This window comes from Mizuhopecten yessoensis, unplaced genomic scaffold (assembly GCF_002113885.1).
Source record: "Mizuhopecten yessoensis strain PY_sf001 unplaced genomic scaffold, ASM211388v2 scaffold6049, whole genome shotgun sequence".
In the NCBI taxonomy this organism is placed as follows: Eukaryota; Metazoa; Mollusca; class Bivalvia; order Pectinida; family Pectinidae; genus Mizuhopecten; species Mizuhopecten yessoensis.
The window spans coordinates 78,459-102,956 of NW_018406354.1; the positions used below are offsets into that span (position 1 = coordinate 78,459).

A 24,498-nucleotide genomic window follows, 5' to 3' on the forward strand; every position below is an offset into this window, starting at 1 on the left:
AGAGTTCCGTGTATAATAAATAAGGGAAATAATCCAAGATGGCGATCTCCCAGAATCGTCGATCTTTTCCTGAAAAAACTTGAAAATTTCTATACCTGTGTATTTTACGCACCCCCCACTTTGGGTATTAAATTTCTGAAAAAAAAGTGCGCAAATTACATGGGTTTTTACGGTAGCTATTCCACCAGACCTGTACTTAATACCACAACAAGGAAGAACACGCACTCACAACAGTCAGGGATTCCAAAGACCACACACTAGGACCAACACATACATGTACTCGTTTTTCCCCAGGACCATCACAGCGTGGAACATGGTGCCATTACACATCATTCAGACGACCCCCTTGGACCTGTTCAAGGCCCGGTTGAATGAATCGCGAGTACATGTATAAGACACTTCAAATTTTTAATCGCACTGTAAATACACACACCGCACTGTATATACACAAACCTGACTGTGCATACACCTATACGCACTTCACCTGCTGCCACGCATGTACAGTTGCACCTGTTCGGAATAATTCCCAGAGGATTGTGAACAGTATACAAGATAGATAGATAGATAGATAAACCAGGGTAAAGCCGCTCTAGAAAATCTAACTGAACGGGTGGTATGGGTTAACTGGATTTGTTTCCTACTGACTAATGAGAAGATGCTCTTGAGTTCCAATACATTATCACCCTCCCAGTCTAGTCAACATTCGTCTGATTCGATACATTACTGTATTACTGGCCTAATGTCTCGGTTTCTGCAAAATTAATTCTTGACGCGTGTATTCCTGCTTACCTGTGACCTTGAGTACAGTCGTGTATCTGTTTGTTTTTTCCATCTGTAAAGTCCAGGCTTGTGGCTACTTTCATCCATCTTCGTTTCGACCTCAATTAAGAACTACACATTCCCAATGTAAACAACATGCATGGGAGCAGCCATGTTTAAACAAATTCTGTAGTCAATCTCGGCACGTGACTTTGACGGGATATCACGAGAAGTTGGAAACTACAGGTAGGTCAATGTTACAATCTATTGTATCATTTAACTTTAAAATAACATTATAATGAATTAATTTTATTCCATGAAATTGATGCCATATTGATCTGCGTGTGATTTTGTAACTTTTCGCATTTTAAGAATCTCAGTTACCCGCGCACTTGTCAGATGGAGTGACGTTTTACTCGTCCCCTTCGCGTTGGGATATTCCAGGTCATTCCAAAATGTTATTTCGTGCAGAATGGGACAACCCGTTTGAACATTCCATCATAGGGTGAAAATGGTCAATACTTATAACACTTTGACCCTTATTCACGACTGATGTTTCTCTTTGTCAAATTAACACTAAAAATAATCAGAACAGAGTTTTAATAGACAAAATTTACTATTAGCATAATTTATTTCTGTCTACGAATGGTGGACAAAATGGTGGTTTAATCTGCGCAATATGGCCGCCCACCCCTTCTGCGTTGTTCCGTCGCCCTGGCGAAACCAGTGGTGGGGGTGATCATGGGTCATTCCAAATTTGGCCTGGGTCTCTCTGAATGAAACTCAGAACAACAACAACGATGTGCGTAGGCTGAATTTGCGGCTAAGTTAGTGGAGACAAATTGATAGTGTGACAAGGTCATATAATATGAGATCAGAAAGTGATTGTTTGAGAACAAGTTTTACAACCTTTTTATCGCCGAAAATAGTCGTTTAATATGCCGTCAACAATACAAATAAACATTCGGTTTAGATATTTAGTTGATAATGACATCTATTTGATAATAAAATTAATATTTTCCGTAAACTTTTATTTGTTATCAATAATTTCACCTTTATATTAAACAAATAGGTGTCTGCAGGGGCTTAGCTGTTATGTTATGAGCACATGCCAAAAATAGCCATGGGCATGGTCGGTACATGAACATGCCGGTAACGTACATCTCAACATAAAAATCTCAAAAGCACTGACAATTAGCCTAAATCATAAGAGTGATGTGTCAAAAGCTCTAAAACTCAAGTCCTGATGATAACCTTTCATAATATTTAGCACCTAATTATCATGAGGACCTGCATAGACTTTGATTTTTTGATTTTCAAGTGTTATATTTTTTAGTACAAAGTGCCAGTTAACCTTATGGTACATGTGTTATCCGTCATCCATCAATTTTTTTTTGAACAACTTCTTAAGAACTAGAGGACCTAGGCCCATGCGATTTGGCCAGTATGTATAACTGGGACAGAGTGCCATAAGTTTTCCTCAAATAAATTACCTTGGCCTATACTTTCAAGGTCACAGGGGTCAAATATGTAAAATCTTTGAGCAACAGAGTAATGATACTTGGCTAGTAGGTACCTGGGACACGGTGCTATACATTTCCCCAAAAAATAAATTACCTTGACCTACTTTTACTATCACAGGGTTCAAATATATGAATACCAAACAATACCAGGAGGCACTCAGGGTGATGATATTTGACCAGTAGCATGTTGGGATAGATTATTATAAGTTTCATTTAGTCTGGAACATTCATATAAGCCAAGGGGGCTGATCAGTATATATGGATATTTGTAAAAGTACTTCTATTGAGAATATTTCCCCATTATTGCTCAAATATTCAGCCGAGCGATACAGGCCCTCTGGGCCTCTTGTTTTTGTGAGGGATGAGGGTTAATATAAGACTCTTTCATGCATGTCGTGAGCTGTTAAGCTAGGATGAGGAAATTCCACCCTAGTAAATGTCAAATTGGGTTTACCAGTGGTTTGCAGATCAAGGCTTTAATTTGTACCATTTTGCAGACCCAGAGAAGGGAATTTCCTTATCCTACACTCTTATAGGTACCATGTATTGTTCTCTTGTTCCAATCACCAGAAATGTTTAGCCCAGAGACAATAGATTTCCGCCTCTTGTATTCTGCACTCGTGGCACTGGAAGGTTCCCAATTGTTGATTTCCTGATGTCATGTACATCATTGTTGTCCCATTGTGACATCATGCATGTAAATAGGTGTGGGTGTAAGATTAAAATTCTTTTAATTACTCCCCTATGAATCAATTGATTACATGTTTGTATACATGTTTAAATTAATGGTCAGGACATAAATGATAATTTGTTATTAATTTTTAAATTTTGTTATTAATGTAAATACTTTAAATTAACTGACTGGGAAATTGTATAAACTGTATTTTAGCCAAATAAGTATCTTATCCCTTATTAAAGGGACAGCACGCTACCCTGTATGTTCTTATATACATGTATGTTATTATAACTAATCACGTTTCACCACAACTCCTCTCAAAGAAAAAGGGAAAGAAAGATGAAATAAATAAAGAAACGCTTAAATTCTTAAAGAAATTATATTGAAGAACTTATTTACAAGTGATTTGCATTTTTCAGGTGAGGACTTTGTGTAAAAAACTTTTGTAAATACTGTGTGAGTACATATAAAGTAAGGACATGAACTTACGGGTCCTAGAGATGGGCTCTTCCTGGCTTGTCCTAGTCTGAGGTTAACTAATTTCTTGTCCTCATTTGAACCTTGACCTCTGACCCCTTCAACAAGGATGGACAGTGATAACCATTCAAACAGGAATGATGTATGGACGCCACCAGAGTCGACCCAGGGGCCGCGTTACTCACAGGAAGTGGGCGTGGTCTATACATCAGGATCTGCATCCTATGCTGCATCAGCATCGACGGCCTACGCTTCGTCTTCAGCCACATCAACACGAGTCTCTGCCCCAAATTACTCGCGCCTACAGTATGGAGCACCTTATTCACAAAGCAGGTACAGCTAACAATATACTTTGCATGTAGTATGCCACAAAAGATTATTTTAATCATCAAAGTTGTTACAATTTTTTCATTGCATACTTGCCAATTCAACTCTTCCTTTTTAGTAGGGAGACCCCGATTTTGGACCCTAAAATTGAGCATTTTCAACCAGTGAAATTTTCTAAACTAATCCTCTTTTCTAAGGTCTGATGATTTCACCTGAAAAAACAACTCAAACATTGCCATTAAAAAGTGTTATTTTTTCCCTAGGGTGTACATTTTACACACATTATAATTTTGCTTTTAATTCTGTGTAAGTGTAATCTAAAATTTTAAAAAGTTGGCAAGTATGTCATTTGTACGCATCAAATATGAAACCAAATTTATCAACTTCCATTAATTATATATACCTTGGTAATCACTCTTTTTGGCCCGGATAACAGGGGTCAACACTAACACTTGTCCCCTAATCCTGGACTAGTAGATTTCAGCGAGGACTAGTGAATCACCTTACCTATAACTGGTCCTATGGACTTGTGAAAAATACAGTTATAAAATAAGAACATTTCTTCTAAAAATTTAGAAAACTGCTAAAAATAAGATATATTGTTTGATGATTATCAAAATTTTCCTAAAACTTTACCATATATTTACAGTAGTAGTTATTTTAAGACTCCTACAGTCAATTACTTTTGATGTTTCGTGCTGTAGATCGCAATTTTTTCCTTATCAGGAAATCTTGGACTAGTTACATTGACAAAGGACTAGTTTTAGTAAGTAATCTATTCAAATAGTCCTGTGGACTACCAAACAAAAACAGTTAGTGTCTAACCCTGGATAATAGCACACAGTGGTCACGATATGAGAGGAATCTGGAATACCAGAGAAAACCAACAGGTTAGGCAGGTGGTTGTGATTTTATACCTGTTCACATTCAAAAAGGGAATCAAGCAGACCATATATTGGTGAGGGACTAGTGAGATCTCCAATGTTTGTTTCTTGCTGATATCTATAACTGCATGCTAGTTTTTGCTTTCAGATCATAACCAGATTTGTCTGATGATTTTTTGTGTATGAAAATTTATTTCATCAAAGATTAATTGTTTATTTTCAAGGGTGCCATTTCCAGATGCTTACATTTCCCCGTCAGACCCCCAGGCGTTTCAGGCCCCCCAGTCATCATATGAGCGTATCTCGCCAGTGAATGAATACCGGGAGATACGAGAAGTCCCCTCAGGCAGCGATCCCATTTCTTCCTATTCAGGAATGCAGGCCGAGGCATCAAGCATGTTGACAGCGCCATCTGTTGACAGCAGTACACTGGGTCCAGTAAGTTATCTTCCCTTGAATTAACTGATGCTAACCCTGGACAATATGATTTATTAGATTAAAGATATACTTAATACTTTATATGTCAGACAAAACACTATTAAATTTCCAGAGAAATTGTGTTTTCCTGATGAAGATATACAGCCATTTGTAATCAATTAAGCTTCCTTATACTGAAAATAATGTTTACAACATTGTTTTTCAGTCCAGCCATGAGCCTACATCAGTTACCTCCCCTTTCAATTCATTTAAACATAATTCTGATATTTGCTGAGTTGAGTAAGTTTTGAAGTGTTTGTCATTACCAATTTTATTTTGTATGACAGGGTTACAATGTTTCCCATGTTGTCATGAACTCGGACCATCAGCGTGTGATGGCAGTACAGAGAGTGATCTCCCCTGTGGACTGTACTGTCAGCCAATCAGCAATGGCTAACCAAGACCAACAACATCAGACCCACACCCTTTTGGCACCCGTAAGTTACACAAATCAAATCGATCTTTCTGATTATATGACAGATGTCAATTTAGACTATAGATATCTGTCATGAAGGTAAAACTATTTTGATTCAAATATAATTCCGATTGCATCCACAAATAAAAGTGTTTTCCACTTCTCTGTTAAGTCAAGGATATATTAAAATGAAAGTATTCGGGAAAAAAAACCCACTAAAATTTTACTCCTTATATTTAATTTTATGCTTTTCTATTGCCATTTTACATATCCTTATGATACTACACATAATTATTTTTAGCTAATAGATTGATTGAGTAGAAAAAATTATCAAATAAGACATAAAAAAATCACATTATTAAAACTTGGTTCTCTATTAAACAAATAATGTGTTTTGTATATAAATAAATAAATAAATATACAACATTTGATATAGCGCCCTATCTAGCAAACATAAGCCACTCTAAAACGCTTTTCAGTACATAGATTAGATATACAATTAATACAAAAATACAATTTTGAGGAATTCACAGGAGCTGCCATATCAGGTGCTAACTACTAGTTCTTGCCACCTGGAAAATGTCTGCCTACATGTGTATGTTTGCGTTTGTGCTGGAGATGTAATGTGTTCTGTTTGTAGTAGGACCGTGCTTCCAACCGTGAACAGTATCATTTATAGTGCCACCTCACTTGAATGCTACAGCACAGATACCACAACATCCACCCCAGACCAATTTATGCTCCAACTGGGTTGTTGGAGTTGTGTGGGCAAGTGAAAAACACTTTCTCTAAATATCCATGCTTACAACGACATTAGGGATCGAACCCCGACCGCCTGCGTGGAAGGCCGTAGTGTTAACCATTCGACCAATCCGCCCAAATATATTGGTACCTGCATAGAATTACAGGGATTATATGTTGTTCTGTTAGTGGTATTGCATATATACAGCATGAGAGTCTCTGTATAGCACTTCTTATGGCAATATATACATACCATCAACTTCACAATCAGGGTTTGAAATTTTAGACTTCAACTGTTCAAAATATCCATTAAATGGATTTCATTAAAAATCAAATACCAGGGTAATATAAAAAAATTACAATTTAGAAACCATCAGAACTATCAAACAGCTGTTCTCTTTCTAAAGGTGACAAGTGTTGCACGGTATCCCGTTGGTCAGGTGACTTCGATGCCATCATACTCCCACAGTGAGGCGGTGTCTTCTACAGGAGGGTCGTCACTCCTTTCTCACGGACACAGCAGTCACCTGGTTGAGAGGGAACAAGACAACGGAATTTCTTCTATCACGGGACCGCCAACACAGGAACGGCGTATGATATCGTCCACCCCCCGCAAGGTAACTGTTTACCAAGGCTTATAACTTAAGGGTTGTTATGGGAGTGACCAGCTTTCTTGAGTTGGATTAAATGTTGATATATCAAGGTTAATTGAAAAGATGAAAGATACTGCTTTAGAGAGATCTCTATATAAAATTTTAGTGAAGAATAAATCCAAATTGAAAAACAAAATGAAATATATAATCAACTTGATATTAATCATCATGTTGACGCTGATGGAACTGTGAATAAAAAACAAGAAAGAAAGATAAATGGACAAATTTTAATTAACATGTTTTCAGAAGATTATTTAGGAATTTTGAAATGCTACAAAAGACTTAAATCTCTTCTTTACAAGTGCAAATATTTTCTCATTTGAAAAACAACAGAGAGAAACAATCAAGAGATTTTGGTGTTAATTTTCAGACCACACATGAGACTATTAGTGGCGAGCCCGATACTACCCAGGATGATGGCGAGGAATTCCAAGGTAACTGATAAAATGCCTTAGAAAAACTGAATATTTAATTTTAGCATAATCTGTTTATTCTCTTAAATTTTTTTTCATAAAATTTGAAATAAAAAAAATTCACATAATTTTTCAAAATGTCAGTGGATTGAACATTTAATTATATGTGGAGTTAAAAAAGGCAAATGCTTCTAGTGTTCATGATGAATGGGCAAAAGACCAAATGAGTTTATTACCTCGCCAAGCTTTTATCTTTCATCTGTTCTAAAAGACGCATTATGCAGAATAGCCATAGGATTTGTGAATAGATCTGGTATGAAGTATCTCTAAGTCTTAATGATTAACTTGACTTCTGTAATGGTTAATTTGAGCTATGACATTTGACCCTGTTTTATTTACAGCTGTGAGGAATTACATGGTGGATGCCTCGCCAAACCTGGATGACACAGAACTCCATTCAACCATGACCCAGTCCCATCATCCGACCTCTGACCTTATGGATCACAATCATTCAATCAACTCATCACATTTATCCAGTTCTCTTCATCACTCTCTGAGCCAGACCAGGATGGACAATGTCCAGGATCGAGGCATTGTCGACAGCTCGGGAATAGGTAAATATTGACCGTTTTTCACAGATGATAATCCGAGCCGTTTTTCGTTTATCGCGATCCAAACGGTTAAACAGGTTGGACCAGAGTTGTTCGTTTATGAAATAAGGTTGGACACAATAATCTGATGCTGCCTTCAGATGAGTCTTGACAAAGCCTTGCAAGGCCTCCATAAACATTTGCAGGTCTGCCAGGATTTATACCCAAAAATGTTGCATTTAAAAATGGACGTACCGGTTGTTCCGCATTTAAAACGACCAGGTCCCTGGTAAAAGGCAATATTTCATCTCCTAGCAACAGGGGCAACTTGTGTTAGACTTCTTAAACATTTATTAAAATAGTTGTTTTGGTCTGTATTAACTCATTCACCCCTACATTTTTAAATTGGACTTGCCCAATCTTTGATTTGGTAAGGTTCAAATGAGACTGCAGGGGTGCATGGAGTAACACGATGTTTGTTTGATGTAACCCTGCCCAGGATTTGAAGTTTGGGTTGAGGAATTAATTCTATTTTAATTTGAAAATATATGCTTGTTTACCTGACTTTGAATAAATCCATTAAGTTTTTTTCTGATAAGCTGAATTGATGTCAAATGGGGAAAAAAATCAATATTTTAGTAAAAGCAGTGGTAATAAACAACAAAGTAGATGACTGACCAAAATAATGGAATTTTGATAAAGTTGTATCCCCAAATTTCACATATTTTGTGTAGGGGCTTTGTGTTCGGTCGGTCGTGTTAAGAAAACAATCAAAACTTTATTTTAGGCCATACAGATTCTTTTTTTCACAGCAGCTGTTGGAAATAGTGTTGACTGTCTACACCAAGTTATGTGGTAAATGTTTATAAAAACAAATAAAAAGGTAAACAATAAAAAGATACCTTCAGGAATTTAGAAATAATCACTTTTTTCCCTCTTTTTAATCAATATAAATATATCAAATACCTCCCCTGGTATTCGATAGTTCCATGTTACGGGTGGTTTTTGTTGGAAGTGTTTTTGATGCAAAAACACTGATAGCGCTATACAAGATACAAGATACAATTTATTTTATTTCATCTTCAAAAAGGTGACATCTATATGGCCTTTTTTAAAAAAAAAAAGTTGGTCAACCATAAGTGAAAAATATAGGTAACAATGTCCTATGTACATCAACAAAAGATGTTACAGGCCCAAAAAACTTTTCTAAAATTTCGACCAGCTACTGACGCCTGTAAAGGGCTCCAGTTAACATGTTAGCTCCAGATTTAGCCACATCCTCAACACTCCAGGGGTTACACTCACTTACAATCTCTACACCCCTGGAATATATCATGACAAAATTGAAGGCTTAGTGTGCGCCACCTTGTGGAAGAGACAAGAAGACTAGTTTGATCCTTTGATCTTCATCAGAGGGACCTGGCAGAGAGTGTGAGTAAACGTAACCTCTGGAGTATCGAGGGTGCCATTTTGGCTGCTGTTGTCATTAAAAATAAATATGGGGCTTCAAGTTTAATTCTTATTTATTTGGCAACCAGTTGGCGAATAATTGCAAAAATTATATGGAGAAGTTTTATAATGGTTTACAGGGTCATCATCCATTGTAGAGGGACCTTCCGCTTTGATGAGTGTGGCTACCCTACAGCGCCTTGGGACGTCCCTTGTCTCTAGCATCGACCCCGACAAAGACATGTCAGAAATGGAAATCATCCCGGGGCCAAGCGGTTCTCAGATGCAGGTACTGTTATTGTTTTCCTGTTTGAAGTGTTGGTAAAAAGTATTGTTAGTATAATGCTGTCTGTTTTTGTTGGTTTGTAGCGAATCCTGTTTTTTTGTTCATGGTTTTCACTGTATCTGGGTAAAATTAGATAATATTGTTGAATATTTAAAAAAAAATTGAAATGATACAGTTATATACTGTTGACAAATTTGAGTTAGGAAGTAAATTTTGAAAAACTAAAATATATTATATTTCAAAAACTATTTTTTCCCTACCTTAGATATGAGGGTGGAAAAAAACTCAACCAAAACCAGCTTACTGATCAGTATGTACTGGGTATATAAGTAATGATCACAAATTTTCACAGCTGCTATAAGTATGTTATCAATAAATTCATTGGAAAAGGTTACTGTTATACCACCAAATAGTACAGTTAGTATGAAGAATTAATTGGGGCTGTATTGAATATCAATTATCTGGCCTGAACAATTTAATTTAACAACAAATGTCCTGTCACTGTCAGGTACGAAAGTCCTCCAGGATAGCAGACTTGGAAAATGAAACTACACACTGGCATCATAGACCTACGTACAACCCGAAACCCTACAACCCAAATAGTTTATGTAAGTACAACCCGAAACCCTACAACCCAAATAGTTTATGTAATGACAACCCAAAACCTTACAACCCAGACGGCTTATATACTGTAAAAAAGGAATTGTTTGAAGTGTGTAAATGCAGATGTTTTTTCGCGTTGACCATGTTTACACAAAAGTATCCGTCATTTAGAGTTTATAGAACTTATATCTATCTATATATAGATTTAGAGCCATTACCAACTCTTAACGTTTTCCACATCACAATCAGTTCAACTCATTCACCCCTAAAGACTTGTTTGAACTCCCCCAATTCAAAGGTTGGACTAGTTCATTATGAAATTTAAGGGGTGAATGAGTTAAAGAGTTACAATGCTAACATTTCAAAATACGAGAATTTCCACTTCTACAGCAAGTACAATAAAAACAGTGTGTACAACCCAAAATCCCTGCAATATGAATAGTTTGTGGAAGTACAACCCAAAACCCTGTAACGTATAAGTCAACCAGAAACCTTTAAATTCAGACAGTTTAAGTACAACCAAAAACAATACAATCCAATAATTCACAACTTAAGCAGTTCAAGTAGGTGAAACACAAAACTGTACAGTGTAAAAATAAACCCCCTACAACCCAGACAGTTTAAGACTGTTTAACCCATTGTCAAACTCTAAAACACGAAGCTGTACATTCCCTAACTCATTCACCACTGAAACTTTATAATGAACTATTCCACCCTTTGAATTGGAAGGGTTCAAATGTGTCTTTAGGGGTGAATGAGTTAATTAATCTTACAACTTGAAACTTGAAATACAACAGACAACCACCCTTAATAAAGAACATCATGGCAAAAATTTCATCATTGATGTAAAGTTGAAGATTCCTGGACGGTATTCAGGGTTTCGGTTTTCACTGCACTGATATAATTTTCCAGGGTGTGAGGAGTGTATGATGACCTATGAACCGTCCTGCCCCATACATCGACTACAGGTTATACCTGACAAGGTGGTCCTGTCCCGCGCCTGGGCCAGTCTCCCGCCCATGTTACAAATATTTCGACTCAGCGAGGACAATCAGTATCCTCCCGGTATGTATATAGAATTAGTACATGTATATAGTTTTTAAGATAATCTTGTACTACAACCCTATCAATACTGGTAATAAATTAAAATTTTGGCACAAGATTTATTGGAAAGATTAATAGTCATACAAAACCTGTACATACATGTATTGTAAGATTTGTTTGTAGGGCTTTGTAATAAGCGAAAAGGCATTTTTGACAATATCCTAAAAATTTGTGATAATTTTACAGGAAGTTCAACATTTTTCAGTAAAACAAAATAGTTTTTACAGTGGTCTGGGGACACTCAAAACGATTTAACCCATTGATACCTGATGACAAATTTGGACTGCTCCAAATCAAAATATGTCCTACTCCATTGTCAAAATACAGGGGTGAATGAGTTGAGATAAGAACAGGGGATAGAAGATTAGTACACTGGCATTGCTGACGATAATTTCACTTGACAGATCCGCCCCACGTTGGAGTATTTGCCAAGCGTCCTCTGACCAAGCTGACTCAATTTGGTCCCTACATTGGGGACCTGGTTCCCAACAGAGAGAGTGCAGGCACGACCCGATTTCTCCTCCTGGTAGGTATACATTTTATTATAAGTGTGTTACAGGGATGTGTGTTAATTCATTCACCCCTGCAATTTCATAATGAACTATTCCAAGCTTTGAATTGGAAGAGTTCAAATGTGTCTCCAAAGGTTAATGACTTAAAATTGTAATACAGTCATGCCACTACTTATGCCGTTGTCCCAATATCTAGCTGGTATCTTAGAAGACATATTGAATTGGCCTGTTTCTAAACAAAGTATTTTTAAACAATAAGGTATTAACCAAAGCGTAGCGGAATCAAATTGTCGGTATGATTCGTCATTTCGTACATGTGTAACAACTAAATGTACATACGCCTATAGCGTATCTGAATCGACTTTGATTATAAATTGCCAACTTGTACATATTTTACACCTTTGTGTACATACACTTCACTGGTCCTTTGTCTGAGAAAGGTGATTATAATTGATCATCAGCCAATCACTAATTGATGGTAATGATTTAAAGATAGCAGCTGAAACACAGTGAATCCTCTGTATCTGACCTCTTTGATGTTGTACTTCAAAACGAACTGTGATGTACTGATGAGTGTGTCTGTGTTGTAGCTGGAGAAAGTTGGTGGGGACATCATGTACTTTGAGACGAGTGACGAGAATAAGTGTAACTGGATGATGTTCGTGAGGCCGGCCGAGACCTACGCAGAACAAAACATGGTGGCGTATCAGTACGGCCAAGACATCTACTTCAGTGTCACCAAAAATATAGAGACTCGTGGAGAGCTCAAGGTTAGTAAGAAAGCTCAAAATGTCACAAAAATATAGAGACTCGCGAAGAGCTCAAGGTGAGAAAGCTCAAACTGTCCCCAAAAATATAGAGACTCGCGAAGAGCTCAAGGTGAGAAAGCTCAAACTGTCAACAAAAATATAGACTCATGGAGAGCTCAAGGTGAGAAAGCTCAAACTGTCCCCAAAAATATAGAGACTCGCGAAGAGCTCAAGGCGAGAAAGCTCAAACTGTCACCAAAAATATAGAGACTCGTGAAGAGCTCAAGGTGAGAAAGCTCAAACTGTCCCCAAAAATATAGAGACTCGCGAAGAGCTCAAGGTGGGAAAGCTCAAACTGTCACCAAAAATATAGAGACTTGTGGAGAGCTCAAGGTGAAAAAGCTCAAACTACCACCAAAGATATAGAGACTCATGGAGAGCTCAAGGTGAGAAAGCTCAAACTGTCCCCAAAAATATAGAGACTCGCGAAGAGCTCAAGGGGAGAAAGATCAAACTGTCACCAAAAATATAGACGCATGGAGAGCTCAAGGTGAGAAAGCTCAAACTGTCACCAAAAATATAGAGACTCATGGAGAGCTCAAAGTGAGAAAGCTCAAACTGTAGTACATATATTAGAAATAAAGATACATATATTAGAAATATAGAAGTTTTCACTTCAATATAACCAAGATATCTACTTCATAGAGGCTCATGTAGAGCTGATCAAGGTAAGAAATGAACCAATGTTAAATTCTGATCTGTTATTTATTTGGCAAAAGTAGTACTGAAAATTGGGAAATTTTTGCCCAGTCAAATTTTAGCCCTTTGACAGTAAAATACCCTTTTATCCAGAATTCAATTTGCCCTTCACATTTAATTGCTATGTATATTATGCTGTTTACAATTGTTTGCTGAAATGATAAATTACAGAAGGCGATAAAAGGGAAAATTAAACTGCAGTGAAAATTTCCCAGTTTAAAGTACTAATTTACTTTGTACAAAGAAACATTACAGTAGAGATGATTTAGCCAATGTTGAAGGCCTCTCGTTACGATTCACAGCTTGTCAAATTTACATGGACACCTTGCGAAAAAAAGCAGCATTTCACCTTTACTTTTTACAGGTGTGGTACGCGTCTCACTATGCTGAAAGGTTTGGTCTGCAGACGTTAGAGATCACAGATCAGGACTTACAAAGTAAGTCAATATCACCAGTACATGAATAGTGAAGTTTCCTTTTCCTCTAATTAGTTATTAACCCTGATTTCCAATCAAATTCTTTCTCATTATTATCACAGTCACAGTAGGATGCGTGGTAGTCTAGTGGTAGGATGCCGGGCTCGTGACCGAAGGGTTGCAGGTTCGAGTCAGGTCACAGCACTGTGTTGTATCTTTGAGTAAGATACTTTACTCTACTTGTTCCAGTCTACTCAGCTGTAAATGAGTACGTGGTTGGGCAGTGCTGGAACTGTAGAATGCTAGCTGTTAGCACCGAAATAGCAGCACCGGCTGTATGCTCCCCGGGGAGTTGAGAAAGATATTGGATGGTTGCAAAGGCCCCATAACCGATTCTTATAATTTGTGAACCTCTTTGAGACAACCTATGAACTAGTATAGGTTGTGATAAAGCGGTAAAAATGTTTAACCTGAATTAAGGTGACCATTGTGAAATCACTAATTTTTGTGGCGGTTTTTGATTTTGTTCATTACCTGGGTAAACTTCATGTACAAATCAAAAGGTCCACAAAGTAATTACAACTTTAATATAAAGCAATTTTCGGTTTAAATGGATACTCGTAATTCACAAATTCATGTACCTACGAAATTGTGTTTCGTCGGGGAAACCACGAAATTTGGGTACCATGAAAAAATCTGATTTTGCAGTGCTCTCAAAGTTATGAGTATTTTGGAGTCAGAATATCGGCTCTTTTTACACTATGCATAAAACATTATGAAAAAGAGGCTGTATTATGTGCGACATTTTTGTTGTCGGCTGTTACGATAGAAACAGAATTTCACAAGCCATACCTCTAATTACTGTGTCCAAAAAAATCACACATGAAAATGATAGTTGTTCTATTGAAACTGTGTGAACCTTGATTTATAATATTGATATAAATTATTTATTAAGGATATCACCAATATAATAACATTAGTGATTTCCATAGAACCAATAGGCAGTAATTACCCATAGCTATAACAATAATGAATAATAGTGACTTATTTAGGATTCTTATTTCAGATTTTTTCAATGGATTAGCACTTAAAGGCTACTTATGATAGAAAATGTTTTCAAAAATAGTCTAACTTGAGTGGCTGGAGTTTTCTGGTAAAACTTTTGAAATCCTATTTTATACTGTTTTAAAGAAAATCCCAGAGTTCTCATTCTTGTGATTTTTTGCGGTAACAACTCTTCCAAGAAAAATAAATCTCATGAAATTAATACAAAATTAATCCATCGTTACCATTATAGACATGAAACCTATGAATAATAGATTATGCAAAATTAACATTTCTGCAAATCTGAAAATAGGGAACTACAGGGGGAAAAGTCTTTAACAGTATTTGTTTATAATTTTCCACGAGAAAAGTGGATAGGACAGTTACAGATTAATTTTGCAGATTCCATGTTCTTTGTTACATCATTGAGCACTTGGTTACAAATAAACCTATCAATTATTATTAACTTTCAGCTCTAGATCAACAGGAATACAAGTATCAGTGCTATGACTGCTCCAAACGCTTCAAAACGTCCCTGGCCCTTCAGCGACACATCATCGTGTCACATGACACATTGGGGCCTGCAGATGATTCCGTAGAGCCAAGTACTAGTGAGATCCCCAGAGGGAAATCCTATTCATTCAGCCAAGGGTACCTGAAGAGGAGGGGACGACCTCCCAAAAAGGTAACACATATGCAGTGTGTAGCTAAAACCATTGGACAAGAGTGTTGGTATAAAAGATATCTACGAAATGATAGCTATGATATTCATTCTACTAACAATGAGGATAAAGGGGTTTGGATGGGGCATTCGGTTGTTTCACTGGAATCGTGGTTGTCTGTACATTATAATACACACAAACTTGTCAATGTATTAATATTTATCCCCTCGCAACGAATATTCGAGGGGATTAAGGATTCAGACTGTACGTATGTTACATTCTTTGTCATCGCTCTACGACTTCTTTTCTCAACGGAATTTTATGAAATTTCATACAAGTGTTTGATATGGCAATGCCTTAGACAAGTTCGCTTTACTGGTTTCTATGAATGCAGTTACTAGAGCCGATACTGATACATCATTGTAGTATTCATTTCTTCATACATATGTCACACAATGTGTGAATGCGAGGGGATTTGTATCATGTTTGGTGCCTTATCTTGTGAGGTGTTTTTTAAGGATAACCAATTACCAGTACATTTTGTAGGTAATCACTGATAATTCAACAGCTCCTGGTAATAATTAATGGTCACAAGTTTGATAATTTATTTCTGCTATATCCTGATATTGTGACATCACTTTGGTATTTTACACTGTGAATTTATGAATTGTCTTGTTTCTAGGACCTGGATACTACTGGGTATATGTGGAAGAAAAAATCAACAAGTATTTACCTGAACAAGTGAGTAGCTTCCCTTTATTTTGTTAAAATGTTCAAAATGTTAAGTACGGTTTTCTTTACTTTAACATTAACAGTTTGATGCTTTCAATCAAGAAATCACCAAATTAAGAAATGTGATATCAAAACACATAGCGTTGTACAATTCCACTAGCCCTACACTCTGGACTAGTATAATTTTATATCAGGGCTAGTGAAAATTTCTAAGTAAATAATTATCATATATACTGTGAAATTGTGGGTTTGGTGAGTAAACATTTTCAAAATCTGTCTGTTGGCTAGTCTTAATATAAATTTTTTACATGCCTGATATTATTTCTCTCTATTTATTTAATTAGTAATTATCTACAGTATTTCAAATGTAACATCTAGCTGCTCATCAAAAAAGAGTTTGTAGACAAGATGACTCGGAATAAAATTCATTGTAGATGTGTAAAGTAATTTATAAAACCTGACAGAGACCTTCTACAAATATTTTGTACAAATATCTGAATAACATTCACCTGGGAGTGTTTCTGTCTATGAATGTTGAGTATTAAAACTCTGCTACTGCATGGTTTTGGAGTGTTTTGTTAGAACTAAGGGCAAATTCTACCTAAAACATAATCATACCGGCAATCTTTATAAAACCATCTCCTTTAAAATCACTCCAGTTCCAATCGTGTGATCGATATTTTTCCATTAACATCTTGTGGAACTCTTTTGAGGTAGCCTATACCCTTAATTCTGACTGATGTCTTGTACTTGTAGGACATTAAAGAAATACCAGCGCCGTCATGACCCGGAAGCAATTCGGCGTACGATCCAGTCCTTGTACCGTAAGAAGGGCAAGGAATCTGGCGGGCAGGAGTGGGTGTGTGTTCACTGTGACCTGACCTTCGACAACTCTAATCTCCTTAATCTTCACACGCTTACACATGCAGCGGAGGACGTCGGCTTAGACGAGGTCAGAAAATTTGCATATGGTGTCGCAGACGACGGTTCAGTCGCAGGCGGTGTTGGGTTGGACGAGAACATTGTCAGTATTGACTCCAGCACACTGGCATGTCCCGTGTGTCATGCACAGTTTGTGGAGCAGAGGGCACTTATTGAACACGCTGCTGAACATGGCACAACAAAACGCAGAAGTGAACGAGAACGACCGCATAAATGTGACAAGTGCTGGAAAGCGTTCCACACACAGGAGACACTTCAGCGCCACATGTTGTGTCACGGTGACGAAGACTCAAAACCACTTCAGTGTGATGTTTGCTTCAAGCGATTCATGAACAATTCAGCACTTTCCTGTCACCTGAAGACTCACAGTGACAAGAAATATTACCAGTGTCCAATCTGTCATCAAGGCTTCGATCACACAGCCACAATGAAGGAGCATGTTGTTGAACATGAACAGGATGGTGTCTACACTTGTCCCAACTGTCTCAAACAGTTCACTGACTTCATATCTCTACGGAAGCACATTCGGGGTTTCCACACTAATAAAGAGTTCCCCTGTCCTCATTGTGACAAAATCTTCCCGCGTCCTGACAAACTTAAACTTCACATGCTTCGTCACTCTACGCACCGCGAATTCATGTGCGAAACATGTGGTCGACAGTTTAAGAGGAAAGACAAGCTGAAGGAACACATTCGTCGCATGCACTCACTGGAGCGCGAAGTGAAAATGGCTTGCAGAAACAGGTCATCAAAAAAGAAATTTATCCCTAAAGTTTTACCATCCGATTATCACCGGTTTATTTACAAGTGTCACACATGTATGCATGGCTTTAAACGCAGAGGGATGTTGGTCAACCATTTAGCCAAGCGTCACCCGGATGTCAAACCAGAGACTGTACCAGAGTTAAACTTGCCGATTCTGAAGACACAGAAGGATTACTATTGCCAGTACTGCGAAAAGGTTTACAAATCAAGCTCAAAACGCAAAGCTCACATCATCAAGAACCACCCTGGGGCAGACCTGCCAATGAGCAGCAGGAAAAAGTCCATGGTTCCAGAGTTTCCTGGATTACCCAATCCTACATACTCACAGACTGTTGGTAGTATCACTACAATGCCACATTCATGTGAGTTCTGTCACAAACAGTATGCCAGCAAAGCCAAACTGACCCAGCACCAGAGGAAGAAACATCCATTTGCAGTTCCTCCTCTGCCTCCAAAGTTGGGCAAAGACGGTCAAATGTCAGATCCGCAGGCCCAGCCCAACCAGGATGGTATGATAACTCAGGTGGTAAGATACGACCAGGACACTGTGATAGCAATACAGCCCCATCCTGGTCAAGATGGTCAGCCAGCTGACCTCTTAACCCAGGCGATGAGTGAGTTGACCCAGTCACTCCAGCAGGAGTACCGCCAGATGGGCGAGATTCAGCTCCAGCGGGTTGCTACGGGTGCCCCTACCATGGTGACTGTCCAGACTGCGCCCCTTCAACATTCAACCATAGAGCTGAGTCACCTCAGCCAGGCCCTGCCACAAGGCATCACCCTAGCAACGCCCATACAGATGGCCGTTGCCACGCAGAGTCTCTCTGCTGCTCCTGCCCCTGCTCCCTCCGATAGTGACATCCAGGCAGGCCAGGTAATCACGTCCCAGAATGTGACTGTCACACAACAACAGCAAGTCATCAATGCACCACAGGCCATCGTAGTCAGCGGTGCCCAAGGCCAGACTACTACTATCCCAGTCTCCCTGGCAACAGGCTTTATACAGAGGGCATGGACAAACTTCAATTAATGATGCTTGGTTCATAATGCAATCATGTTATTAAGCTTCAAAAAGTGAAAGCTGGGGTTCATACAAATGGCATGATATGATGAAACTTTAAGCAGGACAAATTTCGAAAACTTTCGTGCTGCAAAGTTCAATTTGTATACTTGGACAAAATGCACCATGTACCTGTCTTCTAGGTTCATATTGCAGACTTTCACTTGAAACTGTGTGGTTATAGATTCATAGTGCTTTCCTTTAAGCAGACACAAAGCTGACAACCAGAGAGAGACCCAAGGTTAGGTGTGATTGTATTACATCTACTATATCTCCTCTTTATAAGATGGATAAAGAATCATCCTGGGCACTAAAAAAGGTGATTTAGTTATAGACTGATGAATTCCAAGGTAGACCTTCGAAATCTAAATTAATTCTGGAGAATTATTATGATTATGTCATATAATTAATATAACATCTAATTCTTTTTACTGATTTCCATCAGTATACTTGTAGTCAGTCAAACATGTTTTATTAAAAAACAATCAAAAAAGATTGTACACAAGATCTGAACTTACTTATATATTAAGCCCTCTCTGGTATTGTCATGCATTTTACCGACATAAAGTATATATGTATCCTGTCGATTGAATGTAAGTAACTACCGTAGGTACAAAAGGTAAAAATCACTGCTGTCTCTTTAACTGGTATTTGTCTGTAATTAACTTCATTGCTTGGTAGAAGGTTAACACTGTTGTTACTTCAATTTACTGTTAAGCTGCCTGTAAGTTGGGGTAGGGATACAAGTGAGAGAGACTGACTCAATATAGGGTAGGGATAGGGGAGAAAGAAGGGCTGCAACGATGTATATTGTATTGTGTATCGATACTTTCTCGTGTAATGTACCAAATTGTTTTGTTGGCCTGTATCGTGAAATACTAACAGTACTTGAATTTTCAATGAATTTTTATCAAACTCTTAAAAGGTGTTCTTATATTTTCTTTCTCCAGTGAAGATTTGGTCCACTGTACAGTCGTGTCCAAAAGTACTAGAAATTATACAAAAATATATTTCAGTAGTATTTACTATATTGAACTCTATGACAAAACTCTATAAAATCCTGCACTCAATCATTATGAAGATATTTGTATCGTGATATGTATCATATTGTAAGCATCATACCGCGTTACGTATATAGGTATTGTATCGTGAGATATGCGTGTCGTTGCAGTCCAAGGAGAAAGACAGTTTGCCTATGGAGGTTTTCAACTGGATGAAGGCAGTTGACTTGTTTTTCTTCGGAAACAATTTGTGCTTATGTGTAAAGAGGGCTGTAATTGTATATTACGAATTATTAAAACAGTGAAATATTCCTCCAAATATTGAAAAAAAATATTAGCCTTCTGTTTACTGTATACAAGGAAATTTTTCGATTTTCTGCCCTAGGCAATGAGTTTGAATTTATCATGACTGAATATTAGTACACAACATACCATATATGCACAGGCTTTTGTTTCTGTCAATACAAATAGTCCTAACAAAAAAAAATATGTGTAGGGTATGATTTTCTTTTGTCAGGACTTTTTTTATTGACAGAAACAAAAGCCTGTGCATATATAGTAAGTACACGTGAAAGACGAATCTCACACTTGGTGAGTGTGGATTTTTCTGAAATTATACAGGTTTTTTTGGGAAAGAGTATACTGATACTCTTCTTTTTTTTTGGGGGGGGGGACGGGGGGTTAAAGTATACAAATGTTATTGATATTTGTGCTACCTGTTTGCTTTATTTAAGATTACTGCTTTTTGTTGTTCTTTAAGTTTTAATTGAAGCTCTGAAGAGGTTCTTTGTTCTTTTGAATTGTTAGATGTGGAATATTTACCTTCAGATTTTATGTTTATTTAATATGATCATTTATTACAATTAGAAATGTGTAGGAAATGTGAGGGTTAGTATCTCTGTTACATACCTGGTGAATCTTACGATCATGATACAATTTTATTTTGTCACACATACAAGCTTCTATATTTGGTACACTGACAATACAAAATGTTGTATTACCCCGATATAACACCTTTTTGCACTGAATTGAATATCAGTGTCATTTGGCAGTATAATACTGTATATTGATTATTTTTTTGCCGACATTGTATGATTCAATCTAGTAAAAATTTGATCTCTCTAGACCTCTGAAACTTGTTGCCTACACATAGATAAGGAGGTGGTAACTAGCTGGCCTCAAGAGGTCTAAACTTAATTAGATTGGGTCCGATTCAAAATCATATCTCAATTTTCATTATGGTTTCTTCCTTAGCAGATGAATTGATAATGGTATATTATGCACCCATATATTTTCTGTTCAAGAACTTAAGTTCTGTTTATGTAAACTTGTAGTTAACCTAAATCACTAGACAATAGATAATGTGATTTGATATACAAACCTTTTTGATTGTGTGCAAAGTGTTGATTATTGTCATTATTAATCTGATATTACCCAATATAATACTGCATGTGATATATCTGTTCTCTTGACAGTTGATTTCAATACACAATTAGTTACTAGTATAGTCCTATATAGTCTCCACCCATTACGTATACCCAAATCATGTTACATACAAATTAAATAGGGCTGCAACGATATATCGTATCGTGATACTTTCTTGTGTATCGTATCAAATTGATTTTTTGCCAGTTTTAAAAATCATACAAAAAATATATTTCAGTAGTATTTACTATTAAAGTCTATGACAAAATTCAATAAAATTCTACACTCAATCATTATGAAGTTGACCATTTAAGCAGATATTTGTATCGTGATACGTATAATGGTATTGTAAGCATCGTATCGCAATATGCATCATATCGTGAGGTATGAATATCGTTGCAGCCTTACCAGTACCTAAACAAAGAGTACAATAATGACAAAAAAAAAGTAGGTGAAATAGAGTGGACAGTACTTATTTTTTAATTGTATTTGTAAGGGATTGTTTACATACATCTTAAAGGTGTGAACATTAGCTCTGGTACTGTTGTGTCTATGTACAGTAGAACCCTGTTATATGTCGTCTGAACGTTTGTGTCTATGTACAGTAGAACCCTGTTATATGTCGTCTGAACTTTTGGGTCTATGTACAGTAGAACCCTGTTATATGTCGACTGAACGTTTGTGTCTATGTACAGTAGAACCCTGTTATATGTCGTCTGAACGTTTGTGTCTATGTACAGTAGCTAGAACCTTGTTTAACAAGAATTTGTGGATTTTGCTTGTGCACAGTGAAACCGTGCTGGTCTAAAAAAACACATCGGTTTCTGTGTAAAAACGACACTTTTGTTTGTGTGTACAGTGTAACCTTGTTAGTCTGGATACTTTGGTTTGTGTGTACAGTGGAACCTTGTTAGTCTGAATACATAGGTTTGTATGTACAGTGTAACCCTATTAGTCTGGATACTTTGGTTTGTGTGTACAGTGGAACCTTGTTAGCCTGGATACTTTGGTTTGTATGTACAGTGTAACCTTGTTAGTCTGGATACTTTGGTTTGTGTGTACAGTGTAACCTTGTTAGTCTGAATACATAGGTTTGTATGTACAGTGTAACCTTGTTAGCCTGGATACTTTGGTTTGTATGTACAGTGTAACCGTGTTAGTCTGGATACTTTGGTTTGTGTGTACAGGGGAACATTGTTAGTGAGGACACTTTGGTTTGTGTGTACAGTGGAACATTGTTGGTGCGGACACTTTGGTTTGTGTGTACAGTGGAACATTGTTAGTGAGGACACTTTGGTTTGTGTGTACAGTGGAACATTGTTGGTGCGGACACTTTGGTTTGTGTGTACAGTGGAACATTGTTGGTGTGGACACTTTGGTTTGTGTGTACAGCGGAACCTTGTTAGTCTGGACACTTTGGTTTGTGTGTACAGTGGAACCTTGTTAGTCTGGATACTTTGGTTTGTGTGTACAGTGGACCCTTGTTGGTCTGAATGCTTTGGTTTGTATGTACAGTGGAACATTGTTAGTCTGGATACTTTGGTTTGTGTGTACAGTGGAACATTGTTGGTGTGGACACTTTGGTTTGTGTGTACAGTGGAACATTGTTGGTGCGGACACTTTGGTTTGTGTGTACAGTGGAACATTGTTGGTGTGGGCACTTTGGTTTGTGTGTACAGTGGAACCTTGTTAGTGTGGACACTTTGGTTTGTATATACAGTGTAACCTTGTTAGTGTGGATACTCTTGTTTGTATATACAGCGTAACCTTGTTAGTCTGGATACTCTTGTTTGTATATACAGCGTAACCTTGTTAGTCTGGATACTCTTGTTTGTATGTACAGTGGAACCTTGTTAGTCTGGATACTTTGGTTTGTGTGTACAGTGGAACATCGTTAGTGTGGACACTTTGGTTTGTGTGTACAGTGGAACATTGTTAGTGTGGACACTTTGGTTTGTGTGTACAGCGGAACCTTGTTAGTCTGGACACTTTGGTTTGTATATACAGTGTAACCTTGTTAGTCTGGATACTCTTGTTTGTATATACAGTGTAACCTTGTTAGTCTGGATACTCTTGTTTGTATGTACAGTGGAACCTTGTTAGTCTGGATACTTTGGTTTGTATGTACAGTGGAACCTTGTTAGTCTGGATACTTTGGTCTTTGTTGTTATATCTTGTTGATTTAAACACTGGTTTCTATGTTATGGAACCTTAATTTGTTTGTCTACCCTTTTGTTTGTTTGTTTGTTGTGTATACAGAGCTTTGTTGCAATGAAAATACTAAATAGTCACTGGTTATGTGGGTTTTTTTGTGTCTGGTATTTAAAAACAAAAATATCCATATAATATGTATTTGAGTTTTTTCTTATTGAAATTAACATACAAAGTATGATATTCAGTCTTATTTGAATGAGACTTATTTATTCCTTAAAACCGAGCATTACTTAATGTAGCTTCTCAATAAAATGTAAAATTATCCTTTCTTGTATTTTCTTCTTTTATGAGTAGTTTTTGTTAATCTTGGGAGTGAAGGGTGCAAGAATTAGGTCACCATGATGTATGACTTGACCTTTGACCTTTACTTTTGAAAAAGTTCGTCCGGCGCATATCTTCTATACTATTTCACCTGAAGTATCCAGATTTGGTGAACAAGGACATCTTGGGATGGCAGAGTGCAAGAAGTAGGTCACTATGACCTCACTGTGACCTATATATGCTTTGACCTTACCTTTTGAAAAACTTGACCGGGGCTTTTCCTGTTAATTCCTACAATTACACTAAAATGATTTCCTTCAATTTGTTTTTTTTCTTTGCATTTCTTTAAATATAGAAATCATTACCAGTTAGGGACTTCAAATTGCCTGGCCATACATTGTCTTGTTTATTCTGTTTTCATGACTTTTAATATACATGCACAGTGACAAAATTAGACTTTTCTGATCATAGGACAGACATATCAACACTCCACAACATCAAACATTCAGGTTACATACATTTCAACAGACTGACGTAAGACACATGGTTGATTGCACATTTAAGATTTATTATAGATAT

General features: G+C 37.2%; 2 protein-coding genes across 4 annotated transcripts in view; one reads left to right on the forward strand and one right to left on the reverse strand.

Moving 5' to 3' along the window:
- Positions 1 to 954, reverse strand: part of LOC110451474 (coiled-coil domain-containing protein 191-like) — a 27,089-nt gene extending 26,135 nt beyond the window's left edge. Inside the window, exon 1 of the mRNA XM_021499513.1 lies at positions 790 to 954. Coding sequence (XP_021355188.1) covers positions 790 to 867 — 78 coding nt within the window. The 5' untranslated portion in view covers positions 868 to 954. The remainder of the gene's footprint in view (positions 1 to 789) is intronic.
- Positions 955 to 981: 27 nt separating this feature from the next.
- LOC110451473 (PR domain zinc finger protein 10-like) lies at positions 982 to 22,356 on the forward strand. 3 transcript variants are annotated; one of them, XM_021499510.1, is made up of 16 exons: positions 982 to 1,005; positions 3,378 to 3,768; positions 4,871 to 5,084; positions 5,411 to 5,560; positions 6,687 to 6,896; positions 7,303 to 7,366; positions 7,747 to 7,959; positions 9,525 to 9,673; positions 10,179 to 10,278; positions 11,186 to 11,338; positions 11,782 to 11,903; positions 12,480 to 12,659; positions 13,762 to 13,834; positions 15,331 to 15,542; positions 16,202 to 16,260; positions 17,008 to 22,356. In XM_021499510.1, the coding sequence occupies exons 2-16, from the start codon at positions 3,545 to 3,547 to the stop codon at positions 18,986 to 18,988; spliced, it is 4,104 nt and encodes a 1,367-aa protein (XP_021355185.1). In that variant the 5' UTR covers positions 982 to 1,005; positions 3,378 to 3,544; the 3' UTR covers positions 18,989 to 22,356. The 3 variants fall into 3 exon arrangements, with proteins under 3 accessions (XP_021355185.1, XP_021355187.1, XP_021355186.1); XM_021499512.1 differs by having other exon boundaries at positions 9,543 to 9,673; XM_021499511.1 differs by lacking the exon at positions 982 to 1,005 and having other exon boundaries at positions 3,317 to 3,768.
- The last annotated feature ends 2,142 nt before the right edge of the window (positions 22,357 to 24,498 follow it).